The sequence below is a fragment of the Chanos chanos genome, chromosome 15, assembly GCF_902362185.1.
Source record: "Chanos chanos chromosome 15, fChaCha1.1, whole genome shotgun sequence".
In the NCBI taxonomy this organism is placed as follows: domain Eukaryota; kingdom Metazoa; phylum Chordata; class Actinopteri; order Gonorynchiformes; family Chanidae; genus Chanos; species Chanos chanos.
In genome coordinates this window covers 8,480,305-8,496,466 of record NC_044509.1, presented here as the reverse complement: position 1 = coordinate 8,496,466, position 16,162 = coordinate 8,480,305, and the positions used below count along the sequence as shown (strand labels likewise).

Below are 16,162 nucleotides of genomic sequence, written 5' to 3'. Positions count from 1 at the left end.
CAAAATTACTCAAGATATCTTAGACTTAAAAAGGTTGTACGATAGAGAAAGTAGCCATCCGCGTCCAGTATTATTAAAAAGAAAAAAAGAAAGAAAGAAAGTACAACATCATTTGTACTGTTGAGCCCTATATATTGGCTACCTCAAAAATGAGTTCCTTCTCAGTTTTCACAGGATTCACAAAGGGTCGCTGTTGGTCAACATACGACAGATTTTATTAAGACCACCCCCTGATTCGAGAAGGCTTCATCTTACTTTTGCTCAGTAACGCTACCCCATTGTTCGTTATTTTTTTGTGTTTCGTTGTGCTTCATATACGATAAATTATGGAATTTAAAACAACTGCAGTTTTTTGGATATTATTGGAAATTTTTCTTCTCTTGGTTGCTGGATTCTATCCCTCCTTTGGAGATATTCGATATTCTATTCCAGAAGAAATGAGACGGGGTTCTGTTATTGGCAAGATTATTAAGGATTTGGGGGTCAATATAAAAACCTTTGAGTCTCGTAATCCCAGGATTGAATTCGAAGGTAGAACTCGTTACTGCGACATTAATCAGCAATCAGGGGATTTGGTTGTCAATGAGAGGTTAGACCGAGAAGAGCTATGCGGACAGAAGCCATCATGCACCTTAACGTTTGACTTCTTCATGGAAAATCCTCTTGAACTGCATCGCATCACTCTGGAAATCCAAGATATTAACGACAACGTGCCTATCTTCCCACATAATGAAATACACTTGGAAATTGGGGAATCAGCCGATAAAGGAGAGAGATTTTCCGTTGATGAGGCACTGGACCCGGACTCAGGAGTGAATTCAGTACAAGGCTACACATTGTCAGTCAATGAACATTTTAGTTTGGCCGTTCACACCAATGCAGATGCATCAAAGTATGCAGAGATAATTCTGGAGAATGAGTTGGATCGCGAAAAGCAGGACCATCACTCACTTATTGTAACAGCATATGATGGGGGCAATCCTCCGAAATCGGGTACTGTAATGATACATGTTCGCGTGCTAGATGCTAATGATAATAAACCTGTTTTTACACAGAATGTGTATAAGGTGAGCGTACCAGAAAATGCACCATTAGACACGGTTGTGGTCTCTGTGAGTGCAGCTGATGCAGATGAAGGGCTTAATGCAGATGTCACTTATGAATTTAGTCACATTTCCATGAGAGCTAAAAGTATTTTCTCTATTGATCAGAAAACTGGGGAAATTAAACTTAAAGGCCCAATGGATTTTGAGGACACCTCCTCGTATGAAATTCGCGTTAAAGCTAAAGACGGAGCTGGTCAAGCTGCTTCGTGTAAAGTGATTGTGGATGTGACTGATATAAATGATAATGCTCCAGTAATATTCATAAAATCATTAAAAACGCCTTTTCCAGAGAACGAACCCTCAGGCTCAGAAGTAGCAGTGATCTATGTTCAGGATAAGGATACAGAATCCAGTGGCAAAGTCAAATGTTTCATTCAGCAAAACACTCCTTTTAAGCTTAGTCCATCGATTAAAAATCATTTTTCATTAATCACCACCGAAAAGCTGGACCGTGAGAAGGTGTCAGAATATAACATTACAATTACTGCTGCCGACGAAGGTTCCCCTCCACTAACCTCTTCTAAATCGCTGAGAGTTTCTGTTGGAGATGTGAATGACAATCCACCTCTGTTTGAGAAGCAGTCGTACAGCGCCTATCTGACAGAAAATAACAAACCAGGATCCACTATTTGTTCTGTTACTGCAAGAGACCCAGACTGGAGACAGAACGGCTCAGTCTTTTATTCTGTAGTGCCAAGCGAAATGGGTGAAGCGTCAGTATCTTCCTTTTTATCCATTAACGGAGACACGGGAGTGATCAGTGCAGCCAGAACATTTGACTATGAACGGTTTAGAGACTTAACCGTCCAGGTTATGGCTAGAGATAATGGTTCCCCTGCACTGAGCAGTAATGTGACTGTAAGAGTCTTCCTTACAGATGAAAACGACAACTCTCCTCAGATCTTATACCCAGCCCCACAGGAAAACTCTATCATGACAGAGGTGGTCCCCAAAGGGGCTCTCTCAGGCTCTCTGGTTTCCAAAGTGATTGCCGTGGATGCTGACTCAGGACAGAACGCATGGCTATCATATAGTATTGTCAAGGCTACTGATGCAGGACTCTTCACCATTGGTGTTCATAGTGGAGAAATCAGGACACAGCGCGATATCTCTGAATCTGATCTCATGAAACAAAGCCTTATAATTGCAGTGAGAGATAACGGGCAACCCTCTTTATCAACAACCTGTGCAGTGCATTTAGTGATTTCAGATAACCCCGCTGAAATTACTGACCTAAAATTTGCTAACCATCAACAGGACAATTCACGGCTGACATTATACTTGATCATCGCACTGGTCTCTGTGTCCACGTTTTTCCTGACTTTCATCATTCTTATTATAGCAGCGAGGTTTTGTCAAAGAAAAAAGCCCAGACTCTTGTTTGACGCAACGGTTGCGATTCCCAGCACCCACCTCCCCCCCACCTATGCAGAGATGGAGGGAGCAGGAACTTTGCGCAGTTCTTACAATTATGACACATACTTAACAACAGGCTCACGTACAAGTGACTTCAAGTTCCTCACATCATACAATGAGAATACGCTGCTTGCTGACCATACACTGAAGAGGGGCTCAAATGATATCATCAATCTCTCTGGTGAATGTCCGTCTGGAGAATCTAGCGAGGTATGCATTTCCAGTTTTCTACAAAGTTTGTATTGCTCTAGTCTTTCTTTTAAAAGTCAGGCTGAACTAAATGTTCAGTTACATTTTCATGTGCTGTTGCGCCATACTGAAGATGATCTAGTCAGAATTGGTGAAGCTACACAATGGGTACAACAGTTTTAAACGGCAGCCCCTGTATCATATATTCTCCCTTTATTTTACACGTTCTCTCTCTCCACATACCGTTGAAAAACTTTCTGCGTACGTCTGTTTTTAGCTGTAAATTTGAAGCGTGAGGTATGTTTTCTATACCAATCCCACCAGTTATGCTAAGTAATAACATTTTTCGTCATCACTTGTGACACTTCTTTTTTTCTTTTTCTTTTTCTTGACTTTGAGTTCTTTCAAACTCGTTATACTTCGCAGTATGAAATGCAAACTTTACAGCTGTGCAACACTGTTTGTAATTAATTCCAGAATACTGTAGACAGTCCAGCCAAATAGTCGTCAGTGAATGTGTGCATTTTCTGTTGAACTGTAGTAAATGTCAGATGTCCTCGCTCAACGCAGGGCTCGACAAATGTTATGCCTGGAGAAAGAACGACAATATTTTGTCTTGTTTTGGATTTACTTGTTTGCTCGTTTGTGTGTTTGTTTGCTCATTGCTAATTTATTCATTTATTTTTGGTCTTCTTGCCCTTTCCGCCAAGTACTGGAATACAATTTAATCGGCTTTTACTCACGTCCTACGAATTCTTCTGGGTGAAAAGTTATGTTTCAGATCAGATTATTGTATTTTGATATAATGATACTTCTTATTTTATTTACGCACGCTGAGTGCCTCCTTTTGTGATGCTGATTGCACAAGTCCAGTGATTTTAGCACTTGACTGTACAGCCGCAGTACATATTCCCGAATGCTCAGCGCTGCGTACATAGTTTTGTTCAAAGCTGAACATGTCACACAATCGAGGTGGCATGTTTGCTGTTCCTAGTCTTGCAAATCTTTGTTGCCAAAACACTCTCTAGCTCCAAATAGAATTGGTGTCGCGTCGGCGGCAGCGACATGGATCCTCTATGGACAGAGTGGAACCAAATTTTTTTTTTTCTCCCATGCGGGAAAACATAATCGTTGCTAAGCATTTCTCCTAAGTACTCAATGGCAAACTAACTGGACCCCACCTCTTTTGTTCAGTTAAGCTTCCTCAAGACAGCACTGTTTCAGCACCAATCTACAGGACAGCAGCCTACATGTTGCAACACCTTGCGCCTGTTCTATCGACCACTGTGACGCTTAATACTCTTAATACTATTTGACTGAAGATACAACAAACCTTTGTGCTGAATATTGCTCGTGAATATTGCGATACATACGCATTGCATGGAAATGCACGATTTGCACAAAATGTGCTGAATGGCCAATGGATACATGTAGCAGTGACATGTTGTTTAGCTATAACATGACATATGAAACTATATAAAAGTAATCTGTCATCATATGTCTTGCGATATCTAAGAAAGTGGAGGTGTGTGTCATTAAAGCTAAATTTAGTTGCAATAATTAAATATCACACAGTGTGTCGCCATACACTAGCTTAGAGAGTTAAAGCGTTTCTATCCTCCGTCTCTGGACTAAAGGGAGGAGAATTCTCGCTTGTCTACATAATTCGAGTGAATCGTGAATATGGGGCACGTCTTCTCTTTTATTCATACTGCTGACAACGTTTACTCGTCTGTCTGATACATTACAACAGAAGAACCTTTCTTTTTTAGGGATAGCATCAAAAGAGGAATATCTCTTTCCCTTTGAGAATGAAGCACGAAGGACTATTCACCCCTTTATCTACGCTGGTCCTGATATTCATGTTTTGTCCTCTGCAGCGAACGAATGGCGATGTTACTTATTCTATTCCAGAGGAGACGAGGACTGGCTATATAATCGGAAACTTAGCGAAGGATCTAGGGATACCTGAAAAAACTCTCTCGACACGAAAAGCGCGACTGGATATGGATGATGGAGGCAAGCGTTATTGTGATATAAACACCAATACTGGTGAACTGATTGTTGCAGAGAGAATAGACAGAGAAGCTCTATGTGGACCCAAGACGATTTGTGTACTTAAATATGAAATAGTTCTCGAAAACCCTCTCGAACTACATCGTGCTATCGTAGAGATCCTTGATGTTAATGATAATTCACCCGTGTTCGCAAGTAACGTCACTAAATTAGAGATTCATGAATCAACGGATAAAGGCACCCGATTTGCCATTAATGAAGCACATGACGCAGATGTCGGACGAAATGGTGTTCAAAGCTATAAATTACAGGAAAACGATCATTTTTCCTTTGTTTTACACAAGAAAGCAGGAGAAGGAAAATATGGAGAGTTGCTGTTAGAAACAGAACTTGATCGAGAGCAGAAGCAGGAGCTGACATTGTTACTCACCGCAACTGATGGTGGGAATCCACAAAGATCTGGCACAGCAATTATACATGTGACTGTTCTGGATGCTAATGATAATGTTCCAGTGTTCAGTAAAAATGTTTATAGGGTCAGCCTATCAGAAAATTCTCCTGTTGGTACGCTGGTGCTAACGGTGAGCGCTACGGATGCAGATGAAGGAGTGAATGGTGAGGTGACGTACGAATTTGGCCATATCTCTCGCGATGTGTCAAAATTATTCACTTTGGACTCTAAAACGGGAAATGTTGTTCTAACTGGTACTTTGGATTTTGAAAGAGAGCCAACATATGAATTGGGGATTAAAGCGAAAGATGGTTTAGGGCTTGCCTCTTTTGCGAGCGTAATTATTGAAATTGTTGATGTGAATGACAATGCGCCAGTGATCCACGTGAAATCATTGAACAGCCCCATTCCTGAAAATGCATTACCTGGAACAGAAGTGGCCATCATCAATGTGCAAGACAAAGATTCTGAGGGAAATCAGCAGATTCGCTGCGCTATTCATGGAAACGTTCCTTTTAAACTGAATGCCTCAGTAAAAAATTATTACTCTCTTGTCACGACAAGTGAGCTTGACCGTGAACTTGTATCTGAATACAACATAACAATCACAGCTACAGATGGGGGCACTCCACCGTTATCTTCCTTCAAGACTATTCACATGTCTGTGTCAGACGTTAATGATAACCCACCTGTATTCAAGGAGCAATACTACAGCGCCTATGTACCTGAAAATAACAAACCAGGCCTCTCTATTTGTACAGTTAACGCGATAGATCCTGACTGGAGACAGAACGGTACAGTGTTCTATTCTCTGTCGCCTCGTGAGGTCCATGGTGCACAAGTGTCTTCCTTTTTATCCATTAATGGAGAAACAGGGGTAATCCATGCTGTTCGCTCCTTCGATTATGAGAGGTTTAGAAGCTTTAAAGTCCATATCTTAGCCAGAGACAATGGTTCTCCTCCACTCAGCAGTAACGTGACTGTCAGCGTATTCATAACCGACGAGAATGATAACGCTCCTCAGATATTATATCCTTCTCCGGACGGAAACTCTTTCATGACTGAGATGGTCCCCAAGTCCGCACTCTCTGGCTCTCTGGTCTCCAAGGTTATAGCTGTGGACGCTGACTCTGGACAGAATGCCTGGTTGTCGTATCACATCGTGAAATTCACTGATCCTGGTCTTTTCACCATTGGTCTTCACAGCGGAGAAATTAGGACACAGCGAGATATTGCCGAGTCAGATAACATGAAGCAGAATCTTATTGTCTCAGTGAAAGATAATGGGAATGCCTCTCTTTCTACAACCTGTGCTATATTTTTAGTCATTTCAGATAACTTGCTCGAGATTTCGGAATTGAGTGGCATGACACATGAGGAAAACACCTCGAAACTTACGTTTTATTTGATCATTGCTCTGGTGTCTGTGTCCACATTTTTCTTGGCTTTCATCATACTCATCTTCGCAGTGAAGCTTTGTCAAAGAAAGAAGCCTAGACTCTTGTTCGATGGAGCAGTCGCCATTCCCAGCACCCATTTCCCGCCAACATATGCAGAGGTGGACGGGGCAGGAACTCTGCGTAGTTCTTACAATTATGATACATACTTAACAACGGGATCACGCACAAGTGACTTCAAATTCGTCTCATCGTACAACGAGAACACGCTGCTGGCTGACAATACACTGAGGAAGGGCTCAAATGATATGATTAATCTCGCTGGCGAGTGTTTTCCTGGTGAATCAAGCGAGGTATGTATTTCCACTTTTCCACATCGCATTTATTGCATTGTAGTCCTCCTTGGTCTCTCTCTTTTTCTTTTTGTCTATAGAGATCCGTCTGCTGAATGTGTAGTTAACTCTAGCTCTTCCAGAATATTTGAAAACAAGCAGTACTTAGTAGGCCCGCTGATCATAATGTCCAGGCTCAGGAAAAAAAAAATAACCCTCCACATGTATTGCATCCCACAGTCCAGTTTGCCTAAGTAAAAGCAGCCGCCATAACGACGAAACAGGACGCGTCGGACTTAACCTGTTTTTGAAATAGGCAAAAGCGTTCACACTCCAAAACAGTGCCTAAGCCCTGAAACAACACACACACATACTTCCATCAGCGCTGCCACTTTTCACCGTTTTTCAGTCACGCCACCGTCAACCTTCCTACAGAGCTTTCCTTCGCCACTGTGGGTAAAGTAACGTTACTAAACTTATCAACAAACAATAACATTTCGCAACCAACAACGTTACGTTAACATTACTGTTACTGTCATCGTCGTCTATCGACTATCAATGCGTCTCTCGCTTTCCATCCTACGCTACTTGCCTATGGGGATCTACATAGATCGCGCTACATGGAATGACACGAGTGGAGTGACATGAATGACATAAGTAATTATTGCACATGTGACATGAATGACATGTAAGTAAATACTGCACGAATGACATGACATGAGATGACATGACATGTAAGTAAAAAAAAAAAAATACTGCATGCACTCCATTGATAGCAGTACATCAGTCTTATCAGACTGAGGATATATCTGGGTTGAATAGTGCCACAGCTTTCGGGAAAAAGCTGTCTTTCAGTCTATCTGTGCAAGTGTGAATTGTTCTGATGGTAGTGCCTGCCTGATGGGAGGGACTTAAACAGATCATGTCCAAGGTGTGTAATGTCTTTTATGATGTTCTTAGCCCCCCTTGCACCGCGAGCGCTGTGAAGATGTTCTAGTGATGGCAGCTCTATGCCAACAATGTCCTGTGCTGTTTTCACAACATACTGAAGGGCTTTCTTATCAGCTTTGGTGCAGCTGCTGTACCAGGGTGTCGTGCAGTTTGTTAGGATGCTCTCTGTGGTGCATTTTTAAAACCTGACAAGCAGCTTTTTGGGGAGGTTGGCTCTCCTTAGCCTTCTCAGAAAACAAAGGCGTTGTTGTGCCTTACCCACCACTGCTAAGGTGTTTTCAGCCCAGGAGAGGTCCTCTGTGATGGTAACTACCAGGAACCTTTTGCTAAGGAGTCTCTCCACAGCTTACGTGTTGATGTGGACAGGACTGTGTGTGCTCTTCTTGGTAGTCCCAAAACCATGATAATCCCATTGGTCTTTTTGATATTTCAGACCAGGTTATTGTTGACGCACCACACTGTCAGGTTCCGAACTTCTTCCCTGTATGCGGCTTCATCGTTGTCTGATATGAGCCCAATGACTGTTGTGTCATCCATAAACTTAACAACAGTGTTTGAGTTCTGGATGGGTTGGGGAGGGGGCTCAGCACACAGCCCTGGGGGACACCGGTGCTCAGGGTGAGGGTGGAGGATGTGTACTTGCCCAGTCTAACAGTCTGGGAGCAGTTGATGAGAAAGTCCAGTATCCAGCTCTGTATGGAGGGAGTTAGTCCTAGTGCGTGGAGTTTGTTGACCAGCTTGCTCAATACGATGATATTAAACACTGTGCTGTAGTCAACAAAGAGCATCCTGACGTAGGTCTTGTGTTTTTCCAGGTGAGAGAGGGCAGTATTGAGAGCCACATGGATGGCGTCCTCAGTCCATCTGTTTGCCTGGTGGGCAAACTGGTGTTGGTTCTAGATCTTCTGGGACAGTGTCTTTCATGTGAGTGAGTACCAGTTGTTCAAAGCATTCTGAAATGACAGGGGTGAGAGCAACTGGCTGATAGTCTTTAGCACAGGTTTAGGTGGGTTATTTGCGAACGGGCACGATGGTGGGGCATTTGAGGCATGCAGAAACTGTGCATGAGGATAGAGATGGGTTGAAAATGTGTGTGAATACCTCTGCTGGCTGGTCAGGCCTGGAGTATGCACCTTTGTACACCATCAAGCCTAGCTGTTTCAATGTGTTGATGCTGTGGAGGGCCTGCCGCGGCTTGTGAGTGTGCAGAAAATGAAACAAAATAAAACAAAACAGCATAGGCTACCTCACCAGATAGCACCAATACAATGAAAAATGTACGTTTAACCTTTGAAGGATAATGTGGAGTTTTCTGCTCGCAAGACCCATGTGGTTGGACATACACGTACGGAATAATTAAGCTTGCCTAGTTTTATTTGTTCTGTTTATCCATTGCTGCTGCCTCAAGTACTGAAATAGGACCTGAATTCACTTTTCTCTCGTCCCAGGATTTGTTACTAATATACCGACACTCTGCTTGGTAATGAGCTGTGTTTCAGATGAGACTGATTAATACAGATAATACGATGCCAATCACTTTACTTGTGCAAAGTTGTATGGTCTTTTTTTGGTTCTGAGTACAAAAAAATCAGAGGTTTCTTCAACATCTGACACAGTGGTCCCTGTTCATTGCTGAATGATTAGCGCTGTGTCCTTAGCTTTTTCATAATCAAAATCAGTTTAACTATGGTTGGTTGTCGTCCCTTGTCCTTCCTGGAGCATCTGGTGTTGCACAACTCTGTCGCCAAAATGTTCTCTAGCTAGAAACAGGTCTTTAGAACGATGGACAGCTGCCTTATGTGGACTGAAAGGGGTGAATGGTCCTGGCATCCATATCTCTCAATAAAGTACAGCGATAACAATACCTTTTCTACTTATCAGCACCCTTCAATTGGACAACAGCCAGTACATTGTTTTAATTTCGTTTAATTTTTTGAGCATTCGTGATATCTGTCTTATTTGACAGAAAACAAAACAGCCTTCATATGTGGAGACTGCTATACATATTCAATGTATTAAAAAACTGATGATTTGTAAAAAGAGATACAGCCAACTCTCTGACTGATGAATATATGTAACCATGTGAGGTGGCCCGCGTGTGATGTGCAAGACTCCGTGAAATAAACTGTGAGCATATGATTTGTTACAACTGGGAAAGCGTGGATCTCCAATTCCAGGTACTCTACATCTGACTGTAATTTTTAAATATCACACAGTGTGTCGCCATATACCAGCGAAGAGAGATACGGTATTTCACTCCTACTTCCATAAACTAAAGGGAGGAGAATTCTCGATAATCTACATATTGCCAGTGAACTGTGAACATAAAGGCCATTCCTCTCTGTTTTCCTTCAACTGACATCGTTTACTTGTGTTTCTGATACATAAACGGGGAAAGCTGTTGTTCTACAAGCTGCACGGGTGAAACAGTTGTAGCATCTGCGTAAATATGGAATACAAAAGATCGTTTGTCCTTTCTTCATTGCTGATTTTAGCATCGACCCTCTCTCATCTGCAGAGGACAAATGGCGATATTACATATGCTATTCCAGAGGAGACGAAGAATGGATATATAATCGGAAACTTAGCGAAGGATCTCGGAATATCTGCGAAAACACTCTCGGCACGTAAAGCGCGATTGGATATGGATGATGCAAGCATGCGTTACTGCGATATAAAAGCCAATACTGGCGAACTGATTGTGGCACAGAGAATAGACAGAGAAGCTCTATGTGGACCTAAGACGATTTGTGTACTTAAATATGAAATTGTCCTTGAAAACCCTCTAGAACTGAATCATGTTGTTGTTGAGATCATGGATATAAATGATAATTCACCCATCTTCGCAAATGGCGTTATTGAACTCGAGATACGTGAATCAACTGATAAAGGCACACGGTTTCCGATAAACGAAGCACACGATGCAGATATCGGACTAAACGGTGTTCAGAGGTACAACTTACAAGAAAATGACCATTTTTCCTTCGTTTTACACAAGAAACCAGGTGAAGGAAAGTATGGTGAGTTGCTGTTAGACAGAGAACTAGACCGTGAAAAGCAGCAAGAGCTGACATTGTTACTCACCGCAATTGATGGTGGGACGCCACAAAGATCTGGCACAGTAGTTATACACGTCAAAGTCCTGGATGCTAATGACAATGCTCCAGTGTTCAGTCAAAATGTGTATAAAATCAGACTACCAGAAAATTCTCCTTTTGGTACACTGGTGCTAACGGTGAGCGCTACGGATGCAGATGAAGGAGTGAATGGTGAGGTGACGTACGAATTTGGGCATATATCTCGCGATGTGTCAAAATTATTCACTTTGGACTCTAAAACGGGAAATGTTGTTCTAAATGGTACTTTGGATTTTGAAAGAGAGCCATCGTATGAATTGGGGATTAAAGCAAAAGACGGTTTAGGGCTTGCCTCTTTTGCGAACGTTATTATTGAAATTGTTGATGTGAATGACAATGCGCCAGTGATCCACTTGAAATCATTGAACAGCCCTATTCCTGAAAATGCATTACCTGGAACAGAAGTGGCCATCATCAACGTGCAGGACAAAGATTCTGACGGAAACCAGCAGATTCGCTGCTCTATTCATGGAAACGTTCCTTTTAAACTAAATTCCTCAGTAAAAAATTATTACTCTCTTGTCACGACAAGTGAGCTTGACCGTGAACTTGTATCGGAATACAACATAACAATCACAGCTACAGATGTGGGCACTCCACCGTTATCTTCCTTCAAGACTTTTCACATATCTGTGTCAGACGTTAATGACAACCCACCTGTATTCAAGGAGCAATACTACAGCGCCTATGTACCTGAAAATAACAAACCAGGCCTCTCTATTTGTACAGTTAACGCGAGAGATCCTGACTGGAGACAGAACGGTACAGTGTTCTATTCTCTGTCGCCTCGTGAGGTTCATGGTGTACAAGTGTCTTCTTTTTTATCCATTAATGGTGAAACAGGAGTAATCCATGCTGTTCGCTCCTTCGATTATGAGAGGTTTAGAAGTTTTCAATTCCATGTTATAGCCAGAGACAACGGTTCTCCTCCACTCAGCAGCAACGTGACTGTCAGCGTATTCATAACCGACGAGAATGACAACGCACCTCAGATATTATATCCTTCTCCGGACGGAAACTCTTACATGACTGAGATGGTCCCCAAGTCCGCGCTCTCTGGCTCTCTGGTCTCCAAGGTTATAGCTGTGGACGCTGACTCTGGACAGAATGCCTGGTTATCTTATCACATCGTGAAATCCACTGATCCTGGTCTTTTCACCATTGGCCTTCATAGCGGAGAAATTAGGACACAGCGAGATATTGCCGAGTCAGACAACATGAAGCAGAATCTTATTGTCTCAGTGAAAGATAATGGGAAGCCCTCTCTTTCTACAACCTGTGCCTTATATTTAGTTCTTTCGGACAACATGTCGGAAATTTCAGAACTGAAAGACATGACTCATAACGAAGACACTTCCAAACTAACATTTTATTTGATCATTTCTCTGGTCTCTGTCTCCACATTTTTCTTGACTTTTATTATTCTCGTCCTAGCCGTTAAGTTCTGTCAAAGGAACAAACCCAGACTTTTGTTTGATGCTGCAGTTGCCATTCCAAGCACTCACTTCCCTCCCAACTATGCCGAGGTGGACGGAGCAGGAACTTTACGTAGTTCTTACAATTATGACACCTACTTGACAACGGGTTCACGCACAAGTGACTTCAAGTTCGTAACGTGTTACAATGAGAACTCGCTTCCAATTGTCTCGACACTCAGAAAGGGAAACGAAGGTGATGTTCATTGCTCCTTGATGGATTTACGCGATTCGGAGGAGGTATGCTCCAGTGACATAATAATGAAGAGACGTATAAATCAATAATTATATGAGACTCTAGAGGCTGTAAAGTGTTCTTCATAGACCTTTATAGTAGCTATTTGTCTCAATACGTAATAGTTAGTAACTTAAGTTCGTTTTCATCCTGTCTGCTCTCATTAGCTGAAATTACTTTAATAATACTACATAAACTTGTGTAGCCCATAGTTTTTCTTTTCTTTTATTTATTTATTTATTTGTTTGTTTAAAAAAATTTTTGAAACTTTTTTCCTTATGAATGTTTAAATGGCATGTGGAATTCTAATGTCTCTCTGCCTCCCTTTTAGCTGTTATTTCCCACTCACTCTTAACCGTCTCACATTTCAGGCAAACAAATGAAAATAGATGTGGGCATGTTGTCTTGTTCAATCTTAAGGTTCACAAATATAACTGAACTGCGGACGTCGTGCAACAAATCCTACCCGCACTCTTCCAACCGTTTTCCTTGTATTGTGTTCAGAATCACAACACGTTAGCGTCGTTCAGCATTAGATTGATTTTTTTTTTTTTTATGTCTCGGAAATCTCTGATGCTCTAAATATTCGTTAATCTTTATTTAGATTACCACCCTCTCAGAACCCAATATCTTAGTGTTGCAAATAAGTGCTCTTCCATTTTTTTGTGATTTGTGTGTACCATTGTGCTTTTTCTATGGAATTTAAAGGAAACACCTCTCTTAGGAGATCCTGGGAAATCTTTCTCTTCTTGATTGTTGAATTCTATCTTTACCTTGGTGATACTTGATATGCCTTTCCAATGGAAATGAGACGGGGCTCTGATTTGGGCAAAATTGCGAAGGATTTGGAGGTCAATATGAAAAACTTCGAGTCTCGTAATACTAGAATAGAATTTGAGGGTAGCACACGCTACTGCGACATTAAATAGAAATCAATGGGATTTGGTCGTCAGTGAGAAGAGTTATGTGGACAGAAGCCATCCTGAGCAATAACGTTTGACTTCTTTGTTGCCAAGTGGTAATTCTGTTTAATAACTACCAGAGAATATTTAGATTTTTGTTATTGCATGCCAAGGGGCAAAGTTTTTGTGGTGCGTTTTAGTCACTAGGGACGATGTAGCGTATTTAGATACAGGCATGCCTAGTAAGTTTGTGTGTGTGTGTGTGTGTGTGTGTGTGTGTGTGTGTGTGTGTGTGTGTGTGTGTGTGTGTGTGTGTGTGTGTGGATTGCATTAGTTGCGAAGCAGTGTGCAGGTCGGGTTTTCTTCGAGCGTGAGTGGAAAGCTAAAATTTCCCAAGTTCGGTATGTCATGAATCTTTATAACAGCAGCTGTTCGAGTTTGTAAATGTGTACATAGGGTTACAAGTTATACAGGTTTCCAAATTTAGATCTTAAATGTGTACATACCAGAGCAAGTGTCGATGTTAGACTGATGTGTGTGGGGAATGATTTAAGTTTCGGGAAATTTTTGTGGGCTTTAGAAATTAGCACGCTTACTATGGTTTTCTTTTATCTGTACAGATAAAGCCCACTGCCGTATTTTGGTGAGTGGAACTTTTATTTTATTCAATTAGCTTGATAGATAACAGCCTTTGTTTTCTTAAGTAAGACCCGAACCCAAGCTTAAAAGTTTTGTCATTGCCACATCCGAAACAAAATAAAGGACCCCAAAGGACTGTGTCCTGTGTGTTCATAAAAATCCACGGGTTACATCTTTATGGAGAATCCTCTCGAACTGCACCGCGTCACTTTGGATATCCAAGATATCAACGACAATGTGCCTTCCTTCCCAAATAATGAAATTTATACAGAAATACGTGAATCAGCAGATAAAGGAGAAAGATTTTCCGTGGATGAGGCACTGGACCCGGACTCAGGAGTGAATTCAGAGCAAGGCTACACATTGTCAGTCAATGAACATTTTAGTTTGGCCGTCCACACTAACGCTGATGCTTCAAAGTATGCAGAGATAATTCTCGAGAACGAGTTGGATCGCGAAAAGCAAGACCATCACTCTTTTATTGTAACAGCATATGATAGGGGCAGACCTCCGAAATCGGCTACTGTAGTGATACATGTGTGAGTGCTGAATGCTAATGATAGCAAACCTGTTTTTACGCAGACTTTGTATGAGGAGATGCTCCATTAGGTACGGTTGTGGTAGCTGTGAGCGCGACTGATGCAGATTGGTGGTTTGTCAGTATCCTCCTTTTTATCAATTAACAGAGACACAGGAGTGAACAGCGCAGTCAGAACATTTGACTATGAACGATTTAGAGACTTAACCGTTCAGGTTATGGCTAGAGACAATGGTTCTCCAGCACTGAGCAGTAATGTGACTCTAAGAAAACGACAGCTCTCCTCAGATCTTGCACCCAGCACCGGAGGAAAACTCCATCATGACAGAGGTTGTCCCCAAAGGGACTCTCTCGGGTTCTCTGGTTTCCAAAGTGATTGCCATGGATGCTGATTACGGACAGAACGCATGACTGTCATATAGTATTGTCAAGGCTACTGATGCAGGACACTTCACCTTTAGTATTTGTTGTGGAGAAATCAGAACACAGCGTCATATCTCTGAATCTGATCTCATGAAACAAAGCCATATAATTGTAGTGAGAGATGACGGACAACCTTCTCTATCCACAACCTGTGCAGTGCATTTCGTTATTTCAGAAAGCCTCGCTGAAGTTACAGAATCAAATACGCTAATCATCAACAGGTCAATTCACAGCTGACATTATATTTGATCATCGCACTGGTCTCTGTTTCTGCTTTTTCCCTGACTTTCATGATTCTCATCTCAGCAGCTAAGTTTTGTCAAAGAAAAAAGCCCAGACTCTTTTTTGACACAGCAGTTGCTATTCCCATCACCTACCTCCTGCCCACCGATAATGAGATGTAGAGAGCAGGAACTCTGCGCAGTTATAATAATGACACATACTTATCAACAGGCTCAAGCACAAGTGACTTCAAGTTCGTATCATCGCTCAATGAGAATAGGCTGCCTGCTGACCATACACTGAAGAAGGGCTGGAATGATATCATCAATTTTTCCTGCCAATGTCTGCCTGGAGAATGTTGCGAGGCATGCATTTCTAGATTCCTACGAAGTTTTTAGTGCACCATATCATCTTTCTCCTTAAAAATGATTCTCGGTTGGATCTTTAGTAATATATTCAATGCGCACGTGCCTCATACTTCAGAGATAACGTAGTTAAATTGTCGAAGCCACACGTACAACGTCAACAGCGTTCCAGCGAGGCCTTCCTGAACACCATACATTTCCGTGATATTTTATGTAGGCTCTCCCCCACTGCGCTGCTGAAAATTCTTTGATAATTCTTTTTGCAATGCAGATTTATTTATTTATATATTTATTCATTTGTTTATTCGTTTATTTATTTATTTTTCAATAATTCCTCGCTGCCCGATTGCACAGTTCCGACAAAAATC

General features: G+C 41.7%; 3 protein-coding genes across 3 annotated transcripts; all 3 read left to right on the top strand.

Moving 5' to 3' along the window:
* Positions 1–326: 326 nt before the first annotated feature.
* Positions 327–2,994, top strand: LOC115828213 (protocadherin gamma-A12-like). Its single transcript, XM_030792169.1, has 2 exons — positions 327–2,732; positions 2,989–2,994. The coding sequence occupies exons 1-2, from the start codon at positions 327–329 to the stop codon at positions 2,992–2,994; spliced, it is 2,412 nt and encodes an 803-aa protein (XP_030648029.1).
* A 1,528-nt stretch (positions 2,995–4,522) lies between these two features.
* LOC115828212 (protocadherin beta-16-like) lies at positions 4,523–9,059 on the top strand. Its single transcript, XM_030792168.1, has 3 exons — positions 4,523–6,928; positions 8,674–8,782; positions 8,977–9,059. Exons 1-3 carry the CDS (start codon positions 4,523–4,525, stop codon positions 9,057–9,059), a joined length of 2,598 nt encoding a protein of 865 aa, XP_030648028.1.
* A 1,248-nt stretch (positions 9,060–10,307) lies between these two features.
* Positions 10,308–15,195, top strand: LOC115828211 (protocadherin beta-16-like). Its single transcript, XM_030792167.1, has 2 exons — positions 10,308–12,710; positions 15,073–15,195. Exons 1-2 carry the CDS (start codon positions 10,308–10,310, stop codon positions 15,193–15,195), a joined length of 2,526 nt encoding a protein of 841 aa, XP_030648027.1.
* Positions 15,196–16,162: the final 967 nt, after the last annotated feature.